The 19,665-nt window shown below is 37.9% G+C and overlaps 1 protein-coding gene across 2 annotated transcripts; it reads left to right on the top strand.

Moving 5' to 3' along the window:
* Nucleotides 1-972: 972 nt before the first annotated feature.
* Nucleotides 973-18,074, top strand: LOC116162921 (protein white-like). 2 transcript variants are annotated; one of them, XM_031476685.1, is made up of 11 exons: nt 973-1,396; nt 1,448-1,625; nt 8,655-8,893; nt 8,939-9,348; nt 9,397-9,565; nt 9,621-9,776; nt 17,062-17,193; nt 17,247-17,475; nt 17,526-17,631; nt 17,684-17,852; nt 17,909-18,074. In XM_031476685.1, exons 1-11 carry the CDS (start codon nt 1,328-1,330, stop codon nt 18,008-18,010), a joined length of 1,959 nt encoding a protein of 652 aa, XP_031332545.1. In that variant the 5' UTR covers nt 973-1,327; the 3' UTR covers nt 18,011-18,074. The 2 variants fall into 2 exon arrangements, with proteins under 2 accessions (XP_031332545.1, XP_031332544.1); XM_031476684.1 differs by having other exon boundaries at nt 974-1,396; nt 9,615-9,776.
* The last annotated feature ends 1,591 nt before the right edge of the window (nt 18,075-19,665 follow it).

Here is a 19,665-nt window from a genome sequence, read left to right as displayed (position 1 = left end):
GGCAGAGATGGGAATTTCCTTATTTCCCATAAGAAATTCTGAGGTCCATTAGGGTCATTTTGGATCACTTCGGTCATGTGCGCATGCGCGTGTTTTGGTCGTTGGTCCCCGTCTCATTGCAAACTTGGGAGTACCTGAGAAGTTCCGTGACCAGCGCGGGGTCCGATGTCGTTGGTCTCCGGCTGTCATTTTGGTTCGCTCATATTTCAGCAGCCGTGGTTCTCTGGTATATTTCAGCAGTCGGGGTGTCGTTGGTCCCAAGGTATAGGAGTCTCTGTATTTTTCCCCAAAGTTTCCAATTGTAATATAGGTTCCGACTGGGGGACCCCTAAGATCAATGAAGAAGGTCGGAAAAATGGAACCTTTGGAAATGTGGGTATGGGGATGGACATTGACATCAATTCGATAGACAGAGAGATGAGGAAGTACTGGAAAGGGTTGGAGAAAGGTGATGGACACCATTAACAACACAAAGAAGAATTGGTCGAGTCACGTGTTGAGGAAAGAAGATTTTCAACTGTCCATTTCAGTTCAGTGTGTTAGTTCTACTACAGTAACTCCTGTCCAAACCAAGATCACGACCCTACCCCACCCTCTTGGATTTTTGAGTGCCCCATATGTAAAACACTATAGTTTCAGTTACTCTATCGGCCACCGTCTGCACGGCCTGCACCCCTAACTTGATCCATTCCAAGCTGGACTACTTCCTTCCTTCCCTCCTCCAACAGATTTGTTATGGGTGCTATGAAATACACTGACAATGGCTTTATTTCTTTATAGCCATAGGCGTCGTACTAAAAAATGCGGTCCAAAGAGAAAAGCACAACAATCGTTAAGTGACGACATCGTTAGCGTCGCCCAATTTGACTTAGACGATGACGCTGTATGTATTGATAGCCGTTGAAACTATTAATATTCCGCATTTATTGATAAAGTTGCATAATTAAGGATAAACTTTATGAGAGCGTAAAAAATAACGACTCGCTCCGCGCTTAAGTTGCATAGCGGTTAGCAAATGGACGACAACCGGAGAAATTGTAATTGAAAACTGGCTGATTTTTTAAATACCATCTAATCGATTTTTGTAACGCGATACCACGTAAAGAGTAAGTGAAGCTGAAATAACCAGATTAAGTAAAACGGGGCGAAATTAATACGTTTCCAGTTGTTTGTTTGAAGGCGGTTCAGTTAACTACGATATCTAGATTATTTGTTAAAAAAAAACTAAGAATTTGTGTAATCACCGCGATAACGTTGATTCAGTTACAGTGTAAATTAATTTAATAACAGTAATGTGTTGTGATCAGATTAGGAGCGTCCTGGTATAATGCATTCGAAGGGTATAGAAACGGAACCCCTAATTTCGCCTAATAACCACCGTTCTTATAACGCAAACGTAAGTGATTTTACATCTTCAATTCTGTTTGCAAAAAATGATTCCTTCTAGACTAATGGCGATGTCGAAAATGCGCTAAAATCACTATCGTATTCCGAAAAGATTACCTTCACATGGAGCGAGGTAAATGTCTTCACGCTCGAAAGCACCAAGCCCAAAAGGGGATTTTTGGGCTGCGGTTTCGGTGACGGCCATATCAATGGGCAAGGGAAACAAATACTCAAAAACGGTATGTTTTGCGACACTTCTTCTTGGCACTGCGAGTGCGCGTCAGTTTAAAGGCGACATTCGCCTTTGATAACCTTTTGGACCTTTACTTTCTATAAATATAGATTATTACCGCTCAATTAATTGGTCAGAATTAATTTGTACGTTATTTTCCGGTTCATGTGTGTAACCCATAATAAAAATTAAAATCACGTGCCTTTGCCACGATTTTCGATCGGAATTCGCGAGATTGGTCCATATGGTAAACTGCTTTTGGATGCTAGGAAACAATAACTTCAAAAATGGCGTCGAGGGTATCGCCCCTTGATCTTTTTTTACCTTAAAAAAACCGGAGCAGCCATTTATTTGGCAGGTCTCTAGCTGAAAGAAAGTATTCGTCGTTCATTTTGTGCACCACAGACAGACCTGATTTCCAATGTCACACAAGTCGATGTCGATGACGAAATCGGGGAAGGTGACGTAATCCATCTTGAAAAGGCTGAAGGAGAGGAAGCTACGGAAGCTGGGATAGCTCAGGAAGTCGAGAAAGCTGAGGAATCGAAACAAGTATAAATTGTGCACAACTCATGTGCCAATAAAGCGCATTTTTTAACCGAAATAGCTTAGTAAATGGTTGGATGTTTACTTTCTTGGTAGATGATTAATGGGGAGGAGGCTCTTTACACATAATTTAAATTTAAAGGCCACCTGACATACATTCAGAATCCTCCGACACTCTATTCTGCAGATATACCCTCTTAAAGCTTTGATATCACCAATGGATATATTTCTTTCAGCTGTTTGTGAGTACCTTTCCTGACATTCCCTTCTGGAGATATAAGGGAATATATACGATTACGATAAGGGGTCGAGGGGGACGACTATTGTTTATAGAAATTGATGATACCAGTCGTTGAGACCTTTCATTAAAGTACCATGAAGGAAAAAAAACCGGTTCCACTACAATCTGATGAAAGATAAAATTAATTTTCAACCCCCCCCCCCCCCCACCTGGTTGCGTCACCCACTTATCTCGAAAAACAATCACGCGGGAAAGTCATAGTTTCTACAAACCAATTTATTTCGATGAAACCTTTCATTAGAGTACCATGAATGCAGAACGTGTGATTACCCCCCCCCCACTCTCCTCAAAAGTTTTACTTGGAACTACTAAATGCATGCGTATTCAAAATCTGAGACTAATTTTGGTTGTCGTATGTAAAAGTTATGCACGTTTTACTTTCAAAAACAGCATCTCAGGAAATAATTCGTGAGGGTGGGGGGGGCCGGCTTTTAGACAGCGAAATTTGATGGCCGTCTGGCACACCTTCAAGGTACCTACTGCAAAAAATTCCAGGACTGTAGGACCATTCCCCTAGAATCAATGCCTAGAAGTAGTTCAAAACGGTAGAAGTGAGTCCGGACATCCGAGCGGACGGACGGACAAAACGCAAACAATAGTTCTTAAAAAAATGCGCTAAAAAACATTGAACTTGCTGAAGGAACAAGGACTAAACGTGCGTTTCAGGTTTTTAAAATGTTTAGGAATAGGGATATGAAAACATTTTGGAAAAGCAATAGTTATTTTCCTAACAGTCGTAACGCTCGTTTTGGTAACATCCTGCTTTCGTTTCGGAATCACCTTCGCGCGCTTGTGAGGAACAACGTTTTTCCTGCAATCGTTTAAGAATTAATCAAATCGCGTGCGCAAAGTGGCCAATTCCCGCACTAGTGCGGAAATGTCAATAGATTGTAGGAAAAAGATATTGCGGAGATATGGAAAAAATTTTGGAAATAGCGGAATTCGTTTGAACTTGAAATTTGGAAAAAAAGGGATGTTTGAGGTATGCCATAAATTTTGATATGTCGGCAGTTTGAGAAACGTGCAAGTTTTGCAAATGCCTACAAAATTTGGAGGATGTGTAATAAATTAAAAAAATTTTTGGAAATGCCGAATAGGCAACAACGGTTTAGAAAGAAATTTGTCACCATTAAGGAAAGTATTGATGGGTTTACCTCAAAAGATTATCCTAGAACTCTCACTCACAGTCACTTTCGCGAGAAGAGTATCGAATCCTCCTTTGCTTGGGGGGAGGGGGGGGGAGTATTCCATACCTCCCAGACCCTCCGATGCTACGCTGTCCCCAAAATACTTCACAACACCTCGCACAGATATGATATTGCCTGGGGGTGTAACCAATCCCCGCAGAAAGGGAATAATGGAAGGTCCCCGTTAAAAAAAAGTATCAATGAGCGGTGAAAGTGCTAGTACAAATTTGGAAAAAAAATTATCGCCGGAGGGGGGGGGGTTGGGAAGCATACTTTAAAACCAGTGTAAAACATTACCCTAGCACCCTTACTCACATTTGGGGGATGTGATCTACCATCGCAAAAAGAGAAAAATGAAAAGGTCCTTTTTAAGAAAAATATCAGAAGTGAAAGTGCTAAACGTTTTGGAAAAAAACTTATCCCCTGACTGACAGTTATGGTCATTTTCGCGAGAGGAGCATCGAATCTTCTTTTGCTGAGGGTTATTCTATACCTCCCACCCCCACCCCCGGCGCTTGGTGTCCCTAAAAATACTTTCGACACTTCACACGGACATGATTATATTACCTGGAGGATGTAACCTACCCTCGCAAAAAGGGAAAATGGAAGGTTAGTATCATGAGAGGTGAATGCGCTAAACGTTTTGGAAAAAAGCTTTATCACCGGGGGGACTGGGTGGTATGGAATAACCCACTAGTAACCAAAGCATTGATGGGCTTGCCTTAAAATATTATCCTAGAACTTTCATTGGCAGTTATGGTCATTTTCGCTCGAGGAACGTCGAATCATCATTTGATAAGGGGTTTTCTATACCTCGCTGCCCTGTCCCTCAAGATACTTCTAACACTTCACGCAGACATGATATTACCTGGGAGATGTAACCTACCCTCGCAGGGAAAAATGGATGGTCTTTTTTTAAAAAAAGAATGAGGTGAAAGTGCTAATCGTTCTGAAAAAAAAATTCTCACCGGGAGGCCTAATACCCCCCAGTAACGAAAGCAATGATGGGCTTATCTGAACAGATTATCCTAGAACTGTCACTCACAGTTATGGTCTCTTTCGCGCGAATAGTATCGAAACCTCCTTTAGGGGGGGTATCTCCCAGACCCCCCGGTGCCACGCTGCCCCCCAAAATATTTTCAGCACTTCACACCGACCTGATAATACCTGGGGAAGTATCTAATCCCCCAGAAATGGAAAATTGAAGACCCTCCTTAAAACAAGGATTATGGGAGGTGAAAGCACTAAACGTTTTAGAAAAAAATGTTTCACAGTGGGGGGGGGGGCTCTTCCTTTTATGTCTAATTATCGAAGAATATGTGTACTCAATTTGGTTCTAATCGGTTCAGGCGTTTAGCCGGACATGAAACATACAGACAGACATACCAATCGACATCATCCAGATTTTGTTTGATTCGGGTTCCTGATGCTTCAAAACGGGTATTTCCGTAAAAAACTATCATTTTTTTACCCTAATGCAATATCTCCCTTACTGCGGGAGATGCAAATCACCAAAATTTTTTGTTTGAGTTCACTTATCATTCATAAAAAATTTGCGTGGTTAGCACAGATATCACCCACATCTGTGCATGTGCGTTCTACGTTCTCTGAGGTCTAATAATATGTGTACCAAATTTAGTTTCAATCTGAAATGAGACTAGGGACAGGCAGACCGACAGACCGATCGACATAATCTAGATTTTGTCTGATTCGGATTCCTGATACTTTAAAACGTTCAAAAATTGTCATTTAGCCCAATGAAATATTTTCTTTACTAATGCGCGAGTGGTAAAAATCTACAAATCGGTTCACGGAATAAACTTCCGTGGGTCGACCTCTTCAGGATTGTTAAATTGACTTTAAGCATAAAATGTTTTTATGTCTTACTAACCTATCATAGCACATTTTATATCTGTGATACGCGGGCGTAAAGTACCACTTTATGCCCTAGGGCATTAAGTATCACCATAGTAACTCATTTATACTTAATGACAAAACAAACAAATATTTGCAGGTCTTTGAAAATTAGAAACGTCAAATATTAATTGTCAATACCTACTAAATCACAAGATTGGCCTTATTTCGTATAGTTTCTGGAACTTCTTGCTCATTCACGATGAATTGAATTATTTAAAATTACGTTTGACGTTTGGATGGTTTCAATCACATTAACAAATTCGAACCAAGCATACTCGATCAAACATAATGAATTATTTTGTAAACGAATTTTGACGAAGAAAACTATTTGTAAAACATAAAATTGTGTATGTACCACGGGCATAAACTCATGTTTATACTCTGGGGCGACTAAAAAGCTCTCGGGCCATAGGCCCTCGAGCTTTTTAACTCGTCGCCCTCGAGAATATAAACATCACTATTGTGCCCTTAATACATAAATAACTATTATACAACATTCCCAAAAACAGTAGACTACTATTCTTATGCAATGCAAAAATTCAATAAATTTACGTTTACCGATGGGTTAAAGTTTTCTCAAATTGACAGTTGGCTCACGGAAAGGCACAGCAATAGCTATTACAGTTTACTTGCACTTTGGCAGCGACTCTGATTGTTCACACATTACATTGCAGAATGCCTGATCTTAAATACCAAGTGTTATGACCATGTGTTTCAGAAACTCGTTTTAGCAGTCCATAAGAGAACCATACTTCATCGACAGGGGTGGTTAATTCTCGTTACATCCAAAAACCCACTAATAAGTGGATTTCGGATTGCGATACGGGTAAAATTAAATTACGTACTGTGTACTTTAACCACAACGCTTTCGTGGCGACAATTCATTCAAACGCAAGTACACTAAGCAAGTAACGTATTCATACTGTATTTTTACATTTGAAAATAAATTGACCCGGCTGTCGAAATACGCCACTTATTACAGGTCTTGCTTGTAATAGCAATGAATTTACAAAGCACCCACGACAATAATTTTGTCGAAATGGGGGCACAGTTTCTTTCGTTATGCCGGCAATTAATTTCAGCTTTCGCAAAAAATATTACGTATGAAGACGCGGCTGATACTTCTTTCGTATACTTCGATTATACGGCCTCCTCTCGAACCTTTAATTGAAAATAAAATTTTATGCGATCTTATTGCTCGAAAAGAATCCGTCTCTCTTACCCAATTTTTAGCGCATTTCCACAAAAAAAAAATGCGCTATTGTGGCCACTTTGTCCGTCCGTCCGTCCGTCCGTCCGCTCGTTTTGCGACGCTACTAGTTCTTTACCTTAAGAGCTATTGTTCTACTTTTTTCGCTATTTGGTTCGTTATGGTGTCGAGTCTTGTACCAAGGAAGGAATTTTTTCTGTACTGCTTACAAAAAGTTATTGTAAAAAAACAAAAAACCGTTTTTTGCATGTTCTATAATTTTACACTTTTGCCGTTTATTAACGATCCTAGAGATCGTTTATAATTTTGCATTGCTATCTGTCGTCTGCCTGTTGGTCTGTCCGTCTGTTCCTTTGTCTGTCTGTCCATCTATCTGTCCGTGTGAAAGATAACTTTGTTTAGAAATGTTCGATCACTTTTACATCTTCGTTAGTTATGAACTGAATTGCATGAAATTCAATATGGGCATAGCTTTAGCCATATAATACGCAATGCCAAAAGTTGAATCGAATCGATTCAACATTCACAGTGCCCTTTTCGCATCTCGACCATTTATAAACCGAATTGCAAATTTTTTTACTTATAAAAGCATTTGAATGAAATTTGATACATAGGCACTTGGAATAAAGGAAAATCAACTGCCAATTTCAAAATTTGGTTTTGCGCATGCGCAGTGCCAACTTTTTTATTTATGGAAGAATTTAAATGAAATTTGATACATAGGCATTTGGAATAAAGGAAAATCTAGCGCCAGTTTCAAAATTTTATTTTGCGCATGCGCAGTTCCAACTTTCTTATTTAGAAAAGCATTGAAATGAAATTCTTCTCATAAACTGACATTGAAGTAGCACGACAAAAATAGATTGCCCATGTGCAACGCTATCTTTCATATTTATGGCCGGATTTTTACGATTTTATAGAAGTTGCATCTTACAAATGGGAAATGAATGCAAGTGGAAATGCGCTTTATGTAAATCGTTTACGATTACTTTTTAACTTGTTACTTATGTAGTCGCCGAGTCCGAAAGTCGAATCGCCCCGACGAAAACCAAGAGTTTTTTAATGCATGTGAAGGTATAGCAGAACAGGCGTCCCTCATGTGACAAGACGGTTTTTAGAACTGGCAACACTGGCACTTTGGCGCTTATCTGTTAGTACTCTCCTTTCGTATCATAACGCGCTTCATTTTTTCGCATATTAGTTCCACCGGCTTTCACTATGAAGCGATACGCGAATTTCCTATATCGGTAATTGTAAATCCAAAACCAAAATTTTCTAAGCTTAAAGTGACCATCCGTTATAAGATGTCCGAAATTTTTTGGAAATACCGAAAACGGTTTTAAGTGCCGAATATTGTAAAGATGGGAAATTTTGAATACTTTGCGAATGTCAAATGGTTTGAAGATCTTGGGCATTTTTAAGGAATTTTAAAAATGTGCAGAAAATTTTGGAGACACGCTGGATATGTCGCAAATAGAAATGTATAAAATGGCAAAACATTTACGATTACGTTTCTTTTTTTTTTAATTGCATAGACGGTTGGATTAACAGTACCAAAATTAGCGTCACAGACAATGACACTCTTTCAAAATAATCCAAGACAGTATCGCTTAATTCTTCCTATTCAAGCAAAAACCCCGTTCACTAACAAATTAACACCTGCATCCTTTATCTCGCACGTGACGTTGCGAAAAATCAATTAATTCTTATCCGATAACAATTTTTTATCAGCACCTGACCAGATAATTACAATCTTCTTCATGACTCTCGTCTCCACTCTCTATAATATTTAATTCATTGGATTCTAAGTCTCCTCAATCCTTAAAGTTGTCAATGAATTCTTGATGATATTAATAATTGAAATCTTTATTTAAGTGAACGGTATAGCTCGGCCCGGCGAACTACTAGCAATACTTGGTTCAAGCGGAGCCGGAAAAACGACTCTCCTGAACGTGCTCACTGCACGATCCGCCTCGCGCATGGTGGTTTCTGGACTGAGATGTGCCAACGGCGTGCCGATCAGCTCAAACGCGCTCACCAGCAAACTGGCATACGTTCAACAAGACGATCTCTTCATCGGAACACTGACTGTGAAAGAGCACTTAATCTTCCAGGTACGGCCCAAATTCGTCGACGCATTGCTAATCGTAACATTTCAGGCGTTAGTTCGCATGGACAGGCACATTCCGTACAAACAGCGAATGGAGAGGGTGAACGAGGTAATAATCGAGCTGGGCTTGTCCAAGTGCGAAAACACGACGATAGGCATCACGGGAAGAATTAAGGGTATTTCTGGAGGGGAAATGAAGAGGCTGTCCTTCGCCGCCGAGGTACTTACGAACCCGTCCCTGATGTTCTGCGACGAGCCCACTTCCGGCTTGGACTCGTTCATGGCAATGAACGTCGTGCAGGTCTTGAAAAGGCTCGCTCAGTTGGGCAAGACGGTAGTTTGCACAATTCACCAGCCTTCCTCGGAATTATATGCAATGTTCGACAAGATTCTGTTGGTGGCCGAAGGTCGCGTTGCCTTCCTCGGCACCCCTAAGGAAGCGGAGCTGTTTTTCGCCTCGTAAGATACAAACGCGCACGGGCCAGGGGCTCTAAACTGATCTTTCAGATTGGACGCGCCTTGTCCGCCGAATTACAATCCAGCTGATTACTTCGTGCAGCTGCTGGCGATAATACCAGGTCGGGAGGAATCCTGCAAGCAGGCCGTGAACATGATTTGTGATGGATTTGCCCGATCTGATTACGGTGTTAAGCTCGCCGTTGAGGCAGCTACAGTTGTGGGTATACAATTGGTCGAGTAAAATGGATGCAGTCTGAATGTTTTAGGAAAAGGAAGAGTACAAATTTGGCGACTATTTTAATGGGAGACGTAAAACGACCCCGTACAAGGCGTCGTGGTGCACTCAATTCGGCGCGGTTCTTTGGAGGTCTTGGTTGAGCGTTATAAAGGAACCCCTATTGATCAAAGTGAGACTGATACAGACATTTGTAAGTTGCGATAATGTACTATGTAGATAGAATGGAGTTTTTCCCTTCCACCTCTTTATACTTATGCAATTTGCTGACAGTGAATTTGAATTGTAAAATTTGCACGGGTTGCGCTTGCGTAAAATGAATTTTACTACCAACAAAGCACTTAAGTGGCATGGGTAATTTTTCTGGGTCTCGCGCATTTTTTAATTGCGGTGATGATGTGATGTAGTCTAAGGATTTTGTTCTACTGCACGTTAAGCTACCCTGGTGAATTTTGTTGATTTTTCAATTGTTGTTTTCCAAATTTGAAAGATATTGCAATAAAAAATATTTACTTATAAAAGCTCAGAAGTCCTGTAAAATTTACTGCTCAATGGAAGACTACCAATGCTTTCTAAGCGTCCTTTCAGATCGTTCCGTACATGCTTACCCATGGAAAAAAACCCCCATCCATGTGTTACCATCTTTTTGTTTTGAACCGTCTGTGTACCTTTCCTAAAGGTAGGCCACCTCTTTTGTACGATCCTCCTCAAGAATTGTTAGGTGTCCTACTAGGTTCCTCGGTTCCCTTGGTTCGGTGCAGTGCTATAACGCTTCCCATTGTTCAGAATTAAGGTGGAGAGCTCTTGTCATATATAACAAGTTAAAAAGTAATCGTAAACGATTTACATAAAGTGCATTTCCACTTGCATTCATTTCCCATTGGTAAGATACAACTTCTGTTAAAATCGTAAAAATCCGACGACAAATAATATGAAAGATAGCGTTGCACATGAGCAATCCATTTTTGACATGCTATTTCAATTTCAGTTTATAAGAAGAATTTCATTTCAATGCTTTTCTAAATAAGAAAGTTATGCGCATGCGAAAGTTGGAACTGAGCATGCGCAAACCTAAATTTTGAAACTGGCGTTAGATTTTCCTTTGTTCCAAGTGCCAAAGTATTAAATTTCATTTAAATGCTTCCATAGATAAAAAAAGTTGGCACTGCGCATGGGCAAAATAAAATTTTTAAACTGGCGCTAGATTTTCCTTTATTCCAAGCACCTATGTATCAAATTTCATTTAAATGCTTCCATAAATAAAAAAAGTTGACACTGCGCATGCGCAAAACCAAATTTTGAAACTGGCGTTAGATTTTCCTTTATTCCAAGTGCCTATGTATCACATTTCATTTAAATTCTTCCATAAATAAAAAAGTTGGCACTGCGCATGCGCAAAACCAAATTTTGAAATTGGCGTTTGATTTTCCTTTATTCCAAGTGCCTATGTATCAAATTTCATTCAAATACTTTTATAAGAAAAAAAGTTTGCAATTCGGTTTATAAGTGGTCGAGATGCGAAAAGGGCACTGTGAATTTTGAATCGATTCGATTCAACTTTTGGCATTGCGTATTATATGGCTGAAGCTATAGTCCAGGAAATAGAGACTGAAAATGGACCATTTCCTGCAAAACGAGAAGTAGTTCCAATTTTTTTGCATGTCATGAAAGAATATCTAGTGGTTAAGAATCCAAGTTTTCGACCTCCCACCCCTTGTGCTTCCCCCGCACCACCCTTAAAACCAAAGAAATTTGGTTGGTTTTTTAGTTTTTCAGTCATATCTTTGTATAGATTCATTTTTCAAAAAAATATTGTTATCAGAAATTGTAGATTATAAAATTCTACACAACTTTGATATACACTACTTTTTTGGAAAATGTTTATTAAAAAAGATATAGAGCTTGAGAGTTGGTTATATTTTGAAGAATTCTGAAATTTCTATGTAGATGTTTTAAACCAAATTTCATACTTTATCTCTATAATGTTTTATGAGAAAATATCTTGAACTTATCGTGATATAAATCCCCCTACGCTGCACCCTTACCAAAGGGGATGCATAATAATTCAACTTTCAACCCTTGCTAGTGGGGATATTTGAATCACTGTGAGATTGTAGGGCTTTCTAATATACCTTTGAAACAAAAAAATTATCTCACTTCAGTTCAGCTTCATCCTTAAAATCCTTCATCCCCCCTCCCACGCCCCCCCATCCGCGGTAGGAATAGATATTTAAAGAGGAATAGAACACATAATATATAATAAGCGTTGTACTCTCTGACTAACTTCACAATCGCCACAAGAGCGTTTAATTATCTATTTCTACCACGCGGGGAGGGGGGAGGGGTGTGAAACTGAACTGAAGTGAAACAATTTTTTAATTTTAAAAGTATATTAGAAAGCGCTACAATCTCGCAGGGATTCAATTATCCCCACTAGCAAGGGTAGAAAGTTGAATTATTATGCATCCCCATTGGTAAGGGTGCAGGGTAGGGGGGTTTATACCACGATAAGTTCAAGATATTTTCTCATAAAACTCTTAATTATAGAGATAAAGTATAAAATTTGGTTAAAACATCTACATAGAAATTTCAGAATTCTTCAAAATATAACCAACTCTCAAGCTCTATATCTTTTTTAATAAACATTTTACAAAAAAAGTAGTGTATATCAAAGTTCTGTAGAATTTTATAGTCTATAATTTCTGATAACAATATTTTTTTCTAAAGTGAACCATTAAAAAGGCATGATTGAAAAACTAAGAAACCAACCAAATTTCAGGGGTTTTGGGGGTGGTACGGGGGAAGCACAAGGAGTGGGAGGTCGAAAACTTAGATTCTTAACCACCAGAAGACTGTCTATGACATGCAAAAGAAATTGGAACTACTTCTCATTTTGCAAGTTAAAACCCTCTATTCCCTGGACTACTATACACATATTGAATTTCATGCAATTCAGTTAATAACTAACGGAGATGTAAAAGCGATCGGACATTTCTAAACAAAGTTATCGTTCACACGGACAGATAGAGGGACAGACAGACAAAGGAACAGACGGACAGACCAACAGACAGACGACAGACAACAATACAAAATTATAAATGATCCCTTACGCTTAATTTAACCACTTGGATTTCTAATGACCACCATCTTAAAAATATATGAATGAAAGTTCACTAGAAATACACCCCAGAAGGTTCGGATTCTTTAATAAAGACAGCACCTTATATCGATCTTTTGGCGTTATTCGACTCTGAGCTTTAAAAAAAAACTTAATGGTTGGACTAGCTATAGGAATTGCTTGTAGGCTTCAGGAATTGAATTGAATTTTAGCCAATTTATTTGTTTGCTGTTCAGCTTTCTTTTTGATTTTCTCTTGGAGGTCCATTCTGAGCTCTCTGATTTCAAAATTTTAAACGACAACTACCGTGGGCGTATCTACAGACACCGTTGGATTTTTGAATATCGCTGACTGTTTCGTCTGTGCAGAGGTAAATGCTGGAGTGTTAAAATTACTTAGCGACAGTCATCTCGAAATACAATTTCAGTCTAAGGTTACCGTATCCAGGACCTTCAGGTACCTTCTGGACTGCAGAAGGTCCCGCTAGTTAACAAAGTATTTCATGTACTTTATGTGAGAGAATTCGGAACGTTATTTTTCACAAATGGGAAATGAGTGAAGTTGCTTTTAAATCTATTTGAGCTAGCTACTTTTGAGAATATTAAATTTCGTATTAAATTAAGGTCAGATTTAAATTATTAACATTCAATCAACCTCAGACTTAATATACTCCTCATAGAAACACCAGTCCGTCAGTTGAGGGACGTTGATTATAATTGACTGTATGCATGGTGCCTTTATCTCGAACCTTACATGCTTACGGTCGAGAGTGAGTTCTGATCTGATATACATGCCAGTTAGTTATGTTTACCCTAATTAGCGGAGTTGACAGAGTAATATCTACACCTCCTGTCTAATTTCGTTAACAAAGGTGCCTTTTTTAGCGCATTTCTACAAAAATAAAAAAAATGCGCTATTGTGGCCACTTTGTCCGTCCGTCCGTTCGTCCGCTCGTTCATTGAGACGCTACTAGTTGTTTATCTTAAGAACTACTGTTCTACTTTTTTCGCTATTTGGTTCATTATGGTGTCGAGGATTGCACCAAGGAAGGAATTTTTCTGCGTTTATTGCTAAAAAAGTTATTGTAAAAAAACCAACAAACCGTTTTTTACATGTTCCATAATTTTACACTTTTGCCGTTTGTTAACGATCCTAGAGATCGTTTCTAATTTCGTATTGCTGTCTGTCGTCTGTCTGTTGGTCTGTCCGTCTGTTCCTTTGTCTGTCTGTCCCTCTATCTGTCCGTGTGAACGATAACTTTGTTTAGAAATGTTCGATCGCTTTTACATCTCCGTTAGTTATGAACTGAATTGCATGAAATTCAATATGTGTATAACTTCAGCCATATAATACGCAATGCCAAAAGTTGAGTCCAATCGATTCAAAATTCACAGTGCCCTTTTAGCGTCTCGACCATTTATAAACCGAATTGCAAACTTTTTTATTTATAAAAGTATTTAAATGAAATTTAATACATAGGCACTTGGAATAAAGGAAAGGAGGAAAGGAAAAAAACTTTTGTTTTTTGAGTTTATATACTCAATCAGCAATTCACCCCTTCGCCCCTCTTGTTTGTGTCTGCACTGTCTTTCATATTCACCTCAGAATGATGTAAATTAGAACTTATTTAAGATTAGAATATAAAAACCGGAAAAACCAAGATATTTCGAAAACTATCAAAGATAGGTATAGGACTTTATTATCAAAAGTTGAACGTTTTTGGAGGATCTAATAGATGACAGAAAAAATACAGGGTGTTTCATTAAACAAACGTGAGATTTTTAATATGAAGTTTTGTAATTTTGGACCTACAATAAAAACCACCCCGTAAACTATTTTTTTAATGTTTTATTGGAGATTTATTTATGTGGCTGTTACTTTACAAAGGACAAAAGATATAGAGCCTGAAATCAAAATTTAAGTAATAATTTTGACTGTAAACAGACAAAAACACAACAAACAACAAGATAATGATCGCGCTGCACAAAATATCGCGTATAGCAATGTAATGTCTGACACTGAGGCTAATCGTATACTGAGAACTGCAATTAATACTTAAAATGACTCAATAGCTCGAATGACAACTTAGCAAAAGTAAAATTTGGTTCGACTACTAATTGCCCTTACATCAGTACCTACGTGAAAGCATAAAAATTACTTTAAATTTTAAGAAAATACTTTAAAAGATACATACAACTAAATTTCTATTTAGTAGCAATGTAAACAAAGTAGTATTAGATCCAAAATTCAGCGTTTCCATTCCGAAATATCGATGTCGAAAACACAATCCGGTAGGTAATAAAGAAGTCAATCGTAAATCAAAAGCAAGAAGTAAGAATAAAAAGAACAAAAGCCTAAAAATGATTATTCATACAAGTGAGTGCGTAATCGTTGTTACATACTGCAAAACGGCCTCAAAACTTGTAAGATAAATCCACAAATAGCGTCAGTGAAGCTTGGAAGTAGAATAAGGAGAGAACCTTCGGTGTCGCAGTTTTTCTCATCTAATTGCTAGGCAACAGATTTTCATTACCTAAACAACCCAAATTTACTCGGTAAAATACAAACCGCTTGTGCAATTATAAGTGATAAAAGCGCAGTAGCACACAATTTACCTAAACAATTTCTCGAGAATGGAATCGTGGTAGCTACCCTCTTATTCACCTTTACGTTTCCGGGCGCTTATCAACCTAAGAGCGACCATGGAGTTTAACATTGTAAGGTTTTTTGATTCTCAAAACTAAAATCTGCAATTGAGTTAGGTAGACTAACGGTAATATCACTTAGAGAATTAACATTCTATTTCAAAGTTCTTGAACTGTAATATAGCTTCAGGTTACAAAAATATAAATTTAAACATCACAACAACGCGTCGATGTAGGAACTGAACTCGAAACACAACTTTTCATCACGGATGACATCTTTAATAGTGCCTCGATATCTATCGAGATTTCTGGATTGTTTGTTACACTGCCTTCTTACATGTTCTGCCAGGTTCATAATTTAAAAAAAAGAGCATTTCATTCGGGAAGAGGACACTTAATTAGCACCTAATTAGCGCCTAATTATGCAATATGTTTGATTGTATTCTGCTGACCTTGCTCTGCAGAGCTTTCAATAGCTCTCCTGTACTACTGAACGCTTTCTAAAAAAGCAACGAGGTTCTTAGCGGCTAATAAAACTGACAACATGTCAGAACTTTAAATGATTCTAAAATTCTCCTTAAATTCTGATTTTAGAAATATAATAGTTGAATGATTAAGGTTCCACTTGTTTTGAACCCAACGGAAAATGTTGACCATCTTTGCTTTAATATCACTTAGCTCCCTCCCCCTCTATTCTCTAAAAGCTACTATTGCATTTATGGATAATTCGCATGTGACTAGGAGAACCTAGCGAGTCCTAGAAACGTTCTACAATACTCTAACGTTACGTGATTTATTTATTTACAATTAATTATTAAATGAACAGTCTTGTACACAGGTTTATACCGTCACATACGAGCAGCTTGCCTATATAACAATCGGAAAGTTTCTTCCAAAATCAGGGAGCGCGTACCATATTTCCGCGTTCATTCCTTATCGTCAGTGATTAATCTTTTATCGACTTCATGGCGTCTGCTGGCGCCCCGATGTCTGAGATACTCGCTACAATACTCTAAAAAATAATTAGTAAGCCTTGAACGGTCTGGTTATAAAGGCAAGAATTCATCAACATTCCAAAGCTCCTTAAGATGTATGCAGACCTTTGCTATAGGCGCTATTTAAAAATGGTTCAAGTAGTACAGAGATATGTTGTAAGAATGAAATTACGCAAAAAAATTGAGTGCGTGGGTTTGCAAGTAACAGCCTAACTAACATGCATTTTAGGGGCTAAAGCGATTCCGATTGTCTGTTAGCGAGAGATGGTTAAATTAATTACGAGATATAATTTTTAGAAATTAAGACATTTTTGGGCATTCGGTTTTGGGCTACAGGATCGTACTATTCAAAATATAGTTTTTTTCTTCGGGAGATTCGGGTTCTGACTAAAAAAGAGTGGAGTAAAAGTGGCCATCAGTCTCTGGAGCAAGCTAACTTTATGAATTCATTACCTAGGCCCGGCAGCTTCCAACTCTTTGAATCCTGGAAAGAGGAGTACCTATCCGAAATAAATCCTCCGACTAGGTCAGATAATCACCACAACTTTACATTCAAAATTTACCGGGTAAATGATTACACGTGCCAGTACTAGAATGCTAGCAAATTCAGATTACCTACACGCAGCGGTAGAAAATGGCGTAGCACATGACGTCACTAAAATGTGGACGGGAAAAATACATCCTATCTACTCTAGCGGAATCTGACACGTGATCTTCCAGATAATGGCGGCCGTTGTCGCGCTTATTTATTTTGGACAAATACTGACAGAAGAAGGCGTAATGAACATCAACGGCGTAATTTACCTGTTCATAACGAACATGACCTTCCAAAACCTGTTCTCAGTAATTCATGTTTGTAATATCACCCTTTGCCAGGACCATTTTTTTTTAACTTTCCTCTTTAGGTATTTTGCGCCGAACTTCCAGTGTTTTTGCGCGAACACAGGAATGGAATGTACAGAACGGATGTGTATTTCCTAAGTAAAACCTTGGCAGACCTGCCCTTGTTTGTTGCAATACCTGTGATCACTATCTGTATTTGTTACTTCAGTATTGGCCTGAATCCCGACGCGTCTCACTTTTTTACAGCTGCTGGAATTCTGGTTTTAGTGGCAAATGCGGCAGTTAGCTTTGGTGAATAGACCAATTTTCTTCCAGCATGTTTCTCATCGTTAATGATTTAGGTTACTTCGTATCTTGTTTGAGCAGCTCTGTTGATATGGCAATGTCACTAGCAGCCCCAATGATGATACCAGTCATGCTTTTTGGAGGGTTCTTTATTAATCTCGAGTATAAACATGGATAAGTACTATTTCCGAATCAATTAACACTATCTTTACAGCTCCATCCCAAAATACTTCCAATGGTTGTCCTACCTATCATGGCTGCGCTATGGGTATGAAGGTCTAATGGTAAATCAATGGAGTGATATTGGTTACATAAACTGCACTGGAAGTGAAACTTGCCCAAAGAACGGAAGCGTAATTTTGGACATCTACCACTTTTCAGTTGTAAGATGATATCACAACGTATCTTTGGAAATGATTAACAAATCTTGTCCTTTCAGGATAACGTGACCGCAGATTGTATTTCGCTATTGGGTTTGATATGTTTCTTTAGAATTATGGCATATCTAGCGTTATTACTCAAAACTTATACTATAGAATAGTACATAGATAATTTCTTTAAACAAATTAACCGTTTTGTTACAATAAATAAATTATACATAGATATACCGCTGTATTAATCACTGTTTATCTGTTTAGTTAGGTAGCAAGATTGGGCTACTAGTTCAAAAGTTACAGCCCTTTGAATTTTCTTTCGAAATTGGTTTCTAGTCTATAACTTTTGATTGAGAAGTCTGATCGAAAAAGTACGAATTGTTTTGGATTCTACGCACCAAAATTAATAAGAAAAAGTGTTTTCCCGAGAAATTTTGGTGCAGTCGATTTTTTGGTAAAAAAGGAAGGTAGGAAAAAAGTATAGAATGTTGGCGTGTAGAACTCCATAATTTCAAACAGTTCCCAAGATTGGCAACCCACCAGCCCGCTACCAATCAAAAGTTACAGCCCTTTTGAATTTTTCTTTCGAAATAGGGTTTTCTAGTTTATAATTTGATTGAGAAGTCTTCGAAAAAATCGAATAGTTTTGGTTTTGGATTCTACGCACCAAAATTAAATAAGAAAAAGTTGTTTCCCGAGAAATTTGGTTTGCAGTCGAATTATTGGTTTAAAAAAGGAAAGTTATACACCTGCCTTTTTTTGAGCCCCGAAAAAAAAATTGTCTCAGATCGACCCGGAAAAAAAATTTTCTTATAGAATGTGGCCTGTAGAATCCATAATTTCAAACAGTTTCGATTTCGAAATTGGTTTCTAGTCTATAACTTTTGATTGGGAAGTTAAGTATTCAAATACTTTGCGAAGTATTCGAATACTAAATATTTGTGAAAGTATTTGAGTTACAAATACAAATACTGCTTCCATAAAAGTATTTAATTACAAAGTATTTGAATACTTTAAAGGATTTGAATACTAAAAAGTATTTACAAAATCGAATACTGCCCAGCTCTGGAGACGGAAAAGATACCAACACAAACAAAAGATAAAAAGAGAAAGAAGCGCAAGAGACGCAACATATGATTGATGAAGAAACAGAAAATAGACGAAGGAAAGCTAAAAAGAGTTGAAGATAATGAAGAAAATAGAAAACAAACTAGGGATGAAAAAAAGAGTAGAAACGGAGACGAATAAGTGATGAGAACAAGAACAAAGAAACGTAAGAATGGAGAACATCAATAGGTTAATGATATAGATGAAAATAACGCCAACAGAGGGACGAAACTTGTAAAACAACCAAAGAAAACGGAGGATAAATGAAAAGGAAATAAAAGCAACAAAAATAGACTTAATAATGCGGAAGGACGACGAATGATGCAAGACAGACGAGAAAAGGGAAGTAAGGGAAGAAAAATTAAAAAAAAAGGAATAGAAGGAAAGGATGAATAAAGATGAAGAGACAATAAGGATGAGAATTAGACATAAATAAGACAAACACTTGACTTAAAAAATATAGAAAAATAGGCAAGATAAGAGAGACAAAAAGCCGTACAGGAAAACCAAAAATAGCTCCGAAAAGGTATCAGAATTTCAGAAACAAGCAAAATGTACTGAAAAGGAACATAAAGAGAAAAATGCAAATGCGAACTGAGCAAGAGTTGAAGAAAGTGAAGAAACAAAAAAGAAACCCAACAAAGACTGAAGATAGACATTAAAGACCTAAAATAAACGGACAGATCGAGGATGAAGAACGTAAAGGAGACAAAAG

The sequence above is a fragment of the Photinus pyralis genome, unplaced genomic scaffold (genome assembly GCF_008802855.1).
Source record: "Photinus pyralis isolate 1611_PpyrPB1 unplaced genomic scaffold, Ppyr1.3 Ppyr1.4_LG2, whole genome shotgun sequence".
Classification (NCBI taxonomy): Eukaryota; Metazoa; Arthropoda; class Insecta; order Coleoptera; family Lampyridae; genus Photinus; species Photinus pyralis.
This window is presented reverse-complemented; position numbering and strand designations above follow the sequence as displayed.

Bases quoted from the DNA above. Each gene is read 5' to 3' on its own strand.
- LOC116162921 (XM_031476684.1), top strand. From the start codon at position 1,328: ATGCATTCGAAGGGTATAGAAACGGAACCCCTAATTTCGCCTAATAAC. The intron at 1,397-1,447 runs GTAAGTGATTTT...GATTCCTTCTAG, and splicing joins ACCGTTCTTATAACGCAAAC to ACTAATGGCGATGTCGAAAA. The intron at 9,349-9,396 runs GTAAGATACAAA...CTGATCTTTCAG, and splicing joins GCGGAGCTGTTTTTCGCCTC to ATTGGACGCGCCTTGTCCGC.